The sequence below is a fragment of the Dipteris shenzhenensis genome, chromosome 17, assembly GCF_047967505.1.
Source record: "Dipteris shenzhenensis isolate YYH24624 ecotype China chromosome 17, Dip_SZ_1.0, whole genome shotgun sequence".
NCBI classification, from domain to species: Eukaryota; Viridiplantae; Streptophyta; class Polypodiopsida; order Gleicheniales; family Dipteridaceae; genus Dipteris; species Dipteris shenzhenensis.
This window is the reverse complement of record NC_141612.1, coordinates 18,942,407-18,952,801: the sequence shown is the minus strand read 5'-3', so window position 1 is coordinate 18,952,801 and position 10,395 is coordinate 18,942,407. Positions and strand designations below refer to the sequence as shown.

At 38.9% G+C, this 10,395-nt stretch overlaps 2 protein-coding genes across 4 annotated transcripts in view; one reads left to right on the top strand and one right to left on the bottom strand.

Moving 5' to 3' along the window:
* The window catches only part of LOC147891802 (calcineurin B-like protein 3), a 207,927-nt gene that overhangs the window by 80,011 nt on the left and 117,521 nt on the right, over window positions 1-10,395 (bottom strand). The gene's annotated exons all lie outside the window — the stretch shown is intronic.
* Window positions 9,125-10,395, top strand: part of LOC147891803 (putative ADP-ribosylation factor GTPase-activating protein AGD8) — a 52,929-nt gene continuing 51,658 nt past the window's right edge. Inside the window, exon 1 of the mRNA XM_087388670.1 lies at window positions 9,125-9,288. Coding sequence (XP_087244796.1) covers window positions 9,214-9,288 — 75 coding nt within the window. The 5' untranslated portion in view covers window positions 9,125-9,213. The remainder of the gene's footprint in view (window positions 9,289-10,395) is intronic.

The window sequence follows — 10,395 nt, the reverse complement described above, 5'->3', positions numbered from 1 at the left end:
ACCTATAATGCTCTATTTTGGATTGCCTACCTTTAATATTGACCCTTTTACACCATCTAGAAGCATTCCTCTACTGCTCCCTCCCCCTAGTACCATTCTTCTCAACTATATACTTAATGAGCATTTGAAAAAGATGCAATAATTAGTCATGTGCACTACTAAGCTAAGTAAAACCAACCATGGTTTAGAACTTGTTGCATCAAAACTCTCTCTCTCTCTCTCTCTCTCTCTCTCTCTCTCTCTCGGTTGGTTTAGAACTTGTTGCATCAAAACTCTCCCTCTCTCTCTCTCTCTCTCTCTCTCTCTCTCTCTCTCTCTCTCTCTCTCTCTCTCTCTCTCTCTCTCTCTCTCTCTCTCCCCCCCCTATATGAGCACTCTTGAATTGTCATCTTGTGATATAGTTAAACATTTGTGCAACTAAAGACACGAATGTGGGTTACGTTCTCTTTCAAATGCATTGCAATTAATCTGTTTGGAAGTGTTGCATATAGCCATTGTGGTCATATTTGGCAAGAACTAAAGTTTTGAATACAAAAGTTGCTCTCAAATAATTTTTAGCACCACTTCCTTAACAAAATTCCACAAGTCAACCTTCAACATCAAGTACTTGGCAAACAACTTTCAAAGACTGTGCAACAAGAAGTTGATGAAAGGCAACAACTTCTCTACACATTGCCCTCAAAGTTTCTATAGTTTAATGATATACTGTTTGAAACAAGATGCTTCCTCTACTCTACCTACTTGACATTGCTTTAGTCAAGTCAATTTTCAAAATGGTAATTAATGATGGTGATGGGATGTTATCTCAAAGTAGTTGTTCATACAAAAGTTGGCTCATATCTTATTTATCCCTTAGAACTAGTTGGTTGTGGCAATGCTTTTTTGTGGATTTGGCACAAGCTTTTAAAAGCTTACATGGCTAATTTTCTTTTCCCAAGGGAAACGTTGTCAAAAGAGAATGCAACACATGTGAATTTGATTTCTTTTTTTGTTTGTGCAACTTTAAGAGGAAGCCCTCGCTAAAGCCATAATCAAAACTAAAATAGTGTCATGCAAACTTTGATGGAAGCATGAGAGCCACCTTAGTTTATTAATAGTACTACAAAAATAAATGCAGTTCTGCATCCATTTTTTGTGAAACCCCAAGCAACATTATATCCTCACTTAGAAGTTATGACAATATTTCATGCGCCTCGTATTGATCTCAACTTGTAGGCATGCCTTGTTGAAGTGTCATTGTTCAATTCCCTTGTGAGGTAGTACGATTGCATGACATATTACTCCATGAAGAGGAAAGGATATTTTGTTCTAGATCTCCTCTTTTTATGTCAAGCTCCATAAATAATGCTAAGTAATGGAGATATCAATATCAAACTAGTGCAATTCTCATAGCCGATTATACATCATCTCCTTCAATGATATTGTCCCTTCTTTTGGGAGCCTTAAAGTGCAACAAATAAGGGCTACTATACAAAAAGCGATATTGCCACATGAGCCACACCAACTTTGCTTTCATTAAAGGAATGTGCTTCCATGATTTTCCACACTATGAGAATAATGTAGTGGCATTAGATCTCATCATGTATTTCATGGAAAGAAATCTCATCTTATAATGTAGCATCTCTTTCTTGAGAAAACAAATTCAAATCACTAATATTTAAAGCCCAGCTCTCTCTCTCTCTCTCTCTCTCTCTCTCTCTCTCTCTCTCTCTCTCTCTCTCTCTCTATTACATGAACTAGCATCCATGCTACATGGGGTGTATGCACATGTGTGTGTGCACATGTGTGTGTGCGTGCACACTTACACACACATACAAGCCAAATTCAAACTTGAAAAGACATACCAGGATACTACTATGATATGCAAAAAAAATGTGGAGACTGTAATGCAACTACAAAAGGACGCGATTAAGTGTGTGTCATGGGTGTGAAGGATCAGACTCCAATTTTGAGATTTTGCAAAGTTCAATGAACTTTGATGCTTACTATGCGAATGCTAGATAATTTTCTTATGATATCCGTTGTAAACAAAGTTTTATTCCACAAACAATTTACGTGGGTCAAATATTTACTTCAATTTTGATGAAGTAAGAACTAATATGAAACATATTATATTGCTCTATTATTATACCAAGTATTCATGTTCTCATACCTATATGTCCTTATGGGTGATGAAATTCATACAATAAATCATTATCCTTTGATTTCTCTTTGCAAACGTAAAAGGAAAAATTAGTAGAATTTAGTTCTTTTTTATACGGATTTAGTCTTTGATTTGTTGACTAGGTGGTTTTCTTAACTGATCTAAGTCATCTACTACCGGAGAGTTAATAATAATATTGAGTTCTCTAATTAAATGGACAATTTTGTATAATTAAAATCATGATTAGAGAATTTATGTCCTAAGCAAAATTTTAGTCGAGTTTGACGATGGTTCTTTATCAATGCTTTCTTGATTTTTTAAAAAGAAGAGTGATTTTGGTGATTTTTTTATGCTTTTGACCTTACGATTCAAAATCATGCTCAATTTTATATTTGAAATAGGAATTCATTATAGCACCTTTGGTGAAGGTAGACAAGATTAATGGTCTTTGGCAATGGAGTAATCGTATGAAAGGTGACGTGGGCATCTTATCGTTCATTAATATTAACTTGTTGAGTGTAGAAAGAGGCCAAGTATCTTCGTTGTTTTTTAATGTGATAACCAAGGCCTAGCCTAGAGTTCTAGCAAGAAACTTCAAGCCAAAAGAGATAAGGCTAGTACATCCTAGGCTAAAGAGGTAAACAACAAGGGTGCAATTAAGGTGGAAAAAGGTTCCAACAAGGTGATTATCCGAAATGGGTCCGATGAGGACACGTGCACCTTCTCCTTCTCATTCTCTTCTAGTCATACTCTCTCAGTGGTGGCTGATAACCAATTCAATCAACCACCAAAAGGAAGGGATGATACTTGAGGAGTGTTGACCTATAGAAAACCCACGACTCCCAATTTATAGGGAGAATACCCAACCTTATCTACAAGAAATGCCTAGCCAAGGCACAATAGTTGGTGCGTGATTGCCAAGAAAGATTTGAGCAACAACTCAAGGCAAGTGAAGGGTTAGACACCATCCATCCTAACTACCGGACGGCTAATAGAGCCCCCAAAGCCTCCAATGTATGTGAAAGAGTGGACGAGGAAGGTACACAAGGATGATCAGTAGGTTGTTCACTCTTATGGCATAAGATGTTTGAGTAGGACCTTGTATGGCACCAAACAAATGAAGAGGACAACATGTCCTTTCACGGGTTTGAAGAGTCACAATCAGTTGGCAGTGAACCAATCACACAACCCTGAGACGTAGATGGACTAGCTACATTACTATCCACTGAGGTAAAGAGGCCCATTGCAGCACAATTATAGGGTAATCCTACACTATGGAGAGACCTCTTGGATTGGATGAATGGGCAAATAGTAGCTCCTAAGCCCATGGATGCTAAGATTGTCGAACCCCCAAACGACCTCAACACTTTCCCAAGGTACCTATCAACAAATCGGACCAATACTTTTGAAAGTGATGACACCAACGTAGTATTCCCCATCTCCTATCAAGGTAAGAGCGTGACTACAATCTTGGATGGAGGAGCGCGTGTAAGCATAGCAGTGTTGGGTCAAGTATGGTCAACCTAAGATGGATAACACAAACCTCATAGTCAATTTGGTTGATGGAGAAACAATCCTACTAGTAATAGTTCTAAGTGACATTAAGATTAAGACTAACCTACCTAGTGTGGTTTGTTGTAATTGACTTCCCCAACAAACATGATATTGGGTAGGCCTTTCATGCATACTACAGGATTGGTCCATGACTAGAGGTCAAATAGAATATACTTACATAGGGATCCCTATGCAAGTCATGAGGGTGGATCTCCAAACTTGAAAGGTTCATCCTATGTCTAAAATTCTATTCGCAGAGCTGAATCAAGAAGAGTCCTGAAGACTCTTAGTGTGCTTCTTTGCTAAAGTTAGAAGACTCACTAAATTGGATACATACACTAGCTATGATAGACTCGCCGATTGCTAAAGGAACTCAGATTATGCACCTTGGCAATGATAAACCAACCACCATTACACCTTTTTACACCTTAAGAGCAGTACTACATAATGAAATTGAACATGCCATTGATACTAAGGAGACAGGTATAACTCCATCTCAACTTTTGGTAGAGCTAAGATCAACAAGTGCAACGTGCCAAATATAGGCCGTGGCAGATGCTCAAGCAAGCAACCACCTCATCTCCTAGCAAATCTCAAAACATCTCAGCCCGGTACTCCTTGAAGTCTGTGATTCTGAAATTGAGTCCATAGGAGCTACCTCAATTAAGGTTGTTGGCTCTTGAATGTTGAATGTTTTCATAAACAATCATGTTGTGGCTAGCAAATTTTTTGTAACTCCTGTAGGTACCTTAACAGTAGTAGCAGTTGGATCCCCTTTGGATCCAAGACACTTATAGAGGCTTGTTTGGTGATGAATCAACCCATCAAGATGCTACCAAATGGACTAACATTCAAGCATTAGCATCAACTTCAACTTCCACCTCTCAACCTGTACATGAGACTCACCAACAAAGGAGACAAAGAAGAAGAGCAACCAAGCAAGTGTGGGTTCAAAAGAATCTACTACCAGCCCAAGGATACTTTGAAGATAGAATCATATATTTGGATTTTGACAAAACCTCGACATCAAAAGCCACCCCATCATGTAAACAACAAACCTCGACATCGAAGAAAAAAACACCACCATCCAACAAGAATGGTACACTACCATTGGGTTCCCACTACTAGAGGCCCAAGGATATTACCTTGGAAATACTTATATTTGGGTACCCAAGGTACTATGTGTAAGAAGATCAACTCCATCTTCAAGGAGTAATGCCAATGTGCTCAATAAAGAGTAGTAGAAGAATGGAGGCCAAAGCATCTAAAATCATCATCAATAACAAATGAGAGGCACATTCAAATTCAGGCCTACCAATTATGAAACATCAAGGCAAATATTAGAGAGAAGAGCTGCAAGAACCTGCCTTGAAAAAGGTAGAACTAGAAGAACCTACTCGCAAGGACAAGGGAAGCACCAATAAGGAGGATCACACACAAAGAACATCTTCTACCTCTTATCGAGTAGTTACACCAAGACTTGTCTGAAAAAGAGAGAGAGTAACACATGAACCTACTTGACCTCAATCTATTAAAATTCTCTTGAATTCATTGCATCATCTTCAAGGCAAACGAGAGTTATACAAGAACCTGTCTCCCAAAAGAGATAGTAACATAACAACCTGCCAAGAAAAGAGTAGAATCTACTCTGGTAGCTACATAAGAACCTTTCTTAGTAAGAAATTCGGCACCAAGCTTCATTGCATCTACACAAGAACTTGTCACCCCAACCACGCCAAACATAGTGGAAGTCACACAAGAACCTTCCAATGTGAATGAGGAATTAACCTCACTAATAGCTTTCTTTGAAGAAACTTTGTCTCAACAAAAACAGAAGATCTCCAAGACATTATGATCCTACTCACATTTGCTATAGAGAACATATATCACTTTATTACAGTGATAAAATGGAAGTTGAACATGGGAGAGGCTATAATTGAAAAAGGCACAAGAAAGTTGAAATTAGGAAGGAAGTATTGTAGGCTCAAGGATATAACGATGGCAATGCGGATCCATAAGTGTAATCAACACAAGAGTCCACCTTCTCTTGCTTACCTCACGGGCAGCTTTGCCCTTCCCTATAACCACCACAACAGTAAGAGTGGAACCCTATAAGTTTGAGCATACAACATTGACAACAAAGAGCTATGCAAGAACCTACTCCCAAAAAAGTAGTGACACAACAGCCTATTGCGATGTCCACAAAGGACAAGGCAATGATAGTTCCAGGCCTTGATGGGTTTTCCATGAGGAAGTTCAAAACCAGTCCTTTAATGCAACATCCAATCCAACTCCATAGCAATAGACCCACAAGAACCTACTCCTAACAATGGAGTAGATCCACAAAAACCTAATGCAGTGAAAGATACCAGAGACCTTCACAAAATGTTGCTACCATGGAAAGAAACTCCTCCCCAACAAAGGGTATCAAACCCTAATTACTTCATCAAGGTCAACTGCCAATCAAAGATGTATTAACCCCCAGTTTCCCAAGGCACTCCTCCACATACAAAACAACAAGTGGTCCTACAACCAAAGCTCCAAAGGATGAGCTTGATTGCAAAGTGAATCTAGTGAATCTATGTGATGAGCTCAAATTTGGGAAGCACCATCATATAAGATTTAACTTCCAAATTCCAGTTCTTAGTGTTTATGACTACCTCAAATTTAGGGCGGCAATTATCAACTAAACATTGTCCAAATTAGAAAAGACATTGGATTAAAGAGGGGTGATGCCTTGCTGCTAAGAATGGTATGCAACTTGAGAAAAAGAAGATGACGCATTGCTGCCATAGAGTCTAGCTAGTTGCTTGCATATTTCAAGATAGCTCAAGATTGTGCAGACAGCTACAAAACTATCATCAAGAGGAAGACCAACCCACATCAAAGGTGGCAAGAAAAGACTTTTTTGATATAATCCAATCATCAAGCAAAATTAGCCCTTGATCATGCTATCCCTAGGCTGGAGAAACTTGAGGGCACAGGTCTAATTCAAATAGGTCTTGAAAGAACTATTGTCAAATACAAAGTTGCCTCTCTCTTTCTCTCTCTCCAATGTTGCATTGTCTCTTTGGTCCCGCAACTTGAATGGACCTTGGTCTTTATTAGCTTTGATTAGGTTCTAAATCATGGAGGTTGTAATGTGAGATCGTGGAGCTTTATAATTGGACAAGGAGCCTAGATAGAAGTGTCATGTACATTCTGTTAACAAGAGCTAGGATCCATCTAGACTATAAAACAAATCAAAGAAGAGAAGCATTGGATATAAGAAAAGTTGAAAATCGCACCTAGAAATGAGGTGCTAGAGTTCCATAAATGCTAAGGATATCCAAGTACAAAAGGTTGAAAACATACATCTATTTAGGATCCTAGAATTTTATCATGGTGTGATAAAATTGATGTGATGCACATAGGCTCCACATAGGATCCTCTTATATGCCATACAGTTGATGTGATGCACATAGAGAAGAACATTGGAGAAAATCTCTTGAAGACAATAATGAACACGGGAGAAGAAAAGCATGGAACCGAAGTAAGAAAATATATTGGACATTTTAGATGCACCATATACATTTACAAAGGAGGAGGAGACTAGTTTCTCACCATATACATTTACAAAGGAGGAGAAGACTAGTTTCTTGCAACATTCGCATGTCCAGATGGTATGGAGTATCACTCGAAGTATCATAGAAACCCCATATTAAAGATCAAAAGCTAATGTTCATGAAGTTAAATGACTATATTATGTTCATGCAACAATTTCTACCTCTTGCAATTAGCTATTCGTTATGTGAGGGAGTACATGTCACCATTATGAGGTTAAGCCTTATATTTTGAAAGATATGTTGCAAGGAGAGTACGAGGACTTGTACAAATAAACCGCCTTTCCTCAACTACAACAAGCACACATTTATGTTCTCGATAATGTTTTTACAGATGTTGGGCCATGGAGAGTATAAGTTCATGATCCTATGTTGGGCCATGATCCTATATTTTTTTCCACATAATGTGTTTATTTTCTTTTTATGTGCACTTTACTATTTTTTGTGATCATTTGGTGACCTTAGGAGAAGGACCAAAGATATATACAAAATAAATAAAGTATTTCAAAGACTTTCACAATTGGCTACTATCAAACAAGCTATTTTGTGTTATTCAAAAGTAATCTTTGGGTACATTCATCCCTACTTACATTGCTTGATCCATAGTCATATTCATCATTATTAAATTTTGAAGTCTTAGCTTTTAGAGTCTTTTGAACAAGGTGGAAATGCACATGTGACATTGTTTGAGCTCACAAAAGGACTTGACCTTGACCATATAGCTCAGTCATATCCATCAATGGAGTTTAAAGGATATCATTTTAGAATGAGAAGGCTACTGTGGGACAATATTAAAGAGTTAATTGAGATGAAAATTTGCACAAGGTAGGGCCACCCATCCTCTTGTACTTTTCAAGGCATTTTTAAATACCCTAAGTCCTAAGCATCGATCGATATCACTACCATCGAGATTCAAAAAACCCTAATTGTCAAAATACTTGTTGATATGTTCCCAAACATAGAATTGATATATTTCCTTTGGTAATTCCAATAAAACACTTTCTAGAATTTATTTTTGACTTATATCAATGTTGGTAATATTTTTTTGAAAATATTTTGATGGCTAACCGATGTTGTAGGACTTAATCTAGAAACTTACCCATGGTGATGTTGCAATACCTTTTTGTTATCCTCCTCGTTTGGGAAACAATTCACTCTATGTAAACGTGGCAGTGGATGCCACTCACTTGCCCACGCATAGGTGGCGATGTGTAACCGCCCTGAGTCGCCTAATCTTGGCTGTTGATCACACATCCCAAGTTTTAAAGGGGGTGTGTAAAATTTTAATTTTTATTCTACTCGCTTCGAGGAATCAAACCCACACTCGCAGAGGGATAGTTCTAACCGCTAGCCCAACCATTGATACGTTTTGAAATCATGGTTTTCATGCGGTTTTATACTTAGAAAATCCCGAATAAGTGCTCGAAAAAAACCTTTTTACGAGCCTTGAAATTTAAAGGCAACATCAACATTGAACCAGGATGGAATTATAAAAGCCCAATAAAAATATACTATAACCGGGATTTACAACTAAAACATAAAAATCCTCTACCTTAAAATTAAAGGCAACCCTCAACTCTAGCCGGGATTTCTCAATTTGAACCGGGAATTTTGTGTGTTCTGTGAGCACTGTAGGCGGCGATCTTGGTCCCGAATGAGTTTGGTCCCGAATGCGGTGAGCTGAACCATAACTTGTCCACGAGTGCAGAAGAGAGGGGGCTACCTCGGGTGTATAACGAAGGGGATGATTAAAAGGATATGCGTTGCAATTAAGGATATGCTTAGTTGTAAGTTACAATGATTAGAGTAATGAGCTACTGTCAGAGAAGAAGATCTTGTATGTTGTCTTAACCTACAACAACATTCCTTTCATCTTCTCATTCTCTCTGCTCTGTTCTGCTCTATCTACCATCTATGGCTGCCGACTCCGACGCCCTCTTCGATCGCAACACCCTCTTCCGTAAGCTCAAATCCAAGGCCGACAACAAGGTACCGGCAATTCTCTCCTTTGCTGCCTCTCTCATTTGTGCCTCAGCTGCTTCGTTTATCATCGTTTAGACTCCCCTTTCCTTTATACCCTTTTGCCAATACGATCCAGTACCCTCCTGGCATGAAGTCCTTCCTCGATTCCCCAGGCATTGTGCGCTTTCAGCACCTGAGGATCACCGTGACTTTTGCCTTGTACGCGTGCTTTGGCTCTGCTGGGACAGCTTGGCCCTCTAATGAGGCGGCCGGGACTGCCTCACTGCGTTTAGAGGATAGCCCGCGTTCACATGGATTTACCTGTCAGGCAAATGAGGAAGGTCACATCTTGCACGTTCAAAAGCCAATGACCGCGATCCTTTTCACCTTGCGCTACACGCCCTTGTTTTCAGCTGGGGTTGGGAGCGGTTTCGCCTGTTCGCGGGAATTCTAGCCTGAACGTTATGGTATCCATGGTCGCTTAACGATTTGGAAAAACAGACTTTGCATACCAGCATCTTTAAATCTATTTCTTTCCAAAGGCTTATCAAGACTGCTTTGCGCCACATGCGTGGGTACAGCGTGAATGATAAAATCTAAAGAAGAGACAGCTCCATTCAGCAACTGGACTAACAGTGATAAATTTGATTTGGGGATAACAGATGGGATAAATGCTATGTTCTGCACATTCTAATGCATGGAATGTGAGAAAGAGAATAGCATGATACATAAATCAGCACGGATTGCTGGTGCTTGCGGTCAGTCCGTCAATTGAAATCTGGAAATATGGTTTAGTTTGAGATCGTCCCAGATTAGAATCTTTTTCTTCATGCTCATTTCCAGCCCAACGATTTGGAGAATGAAAAGGTGACATGACTTGTGGTGCCCTCATTAATGGAAATTGATAATATTACGCTATATAATAATGATATCATCACCTGCAAAATAGATGTTTAAGAGCAGGATAGATGCTCCCTGCTAGGGAATATTTTAAAGGCTTTACTATCTATTAAGCATAACTTATAAGTACATTTGGCTGGGGAAATGTTTGGAAGTGTTTCCTTTAAATTAGATCTCAAAGAGAGCCACTTATATGAGTTAGACTTGGCATCGTGAGCTATTATTGGACTTGAG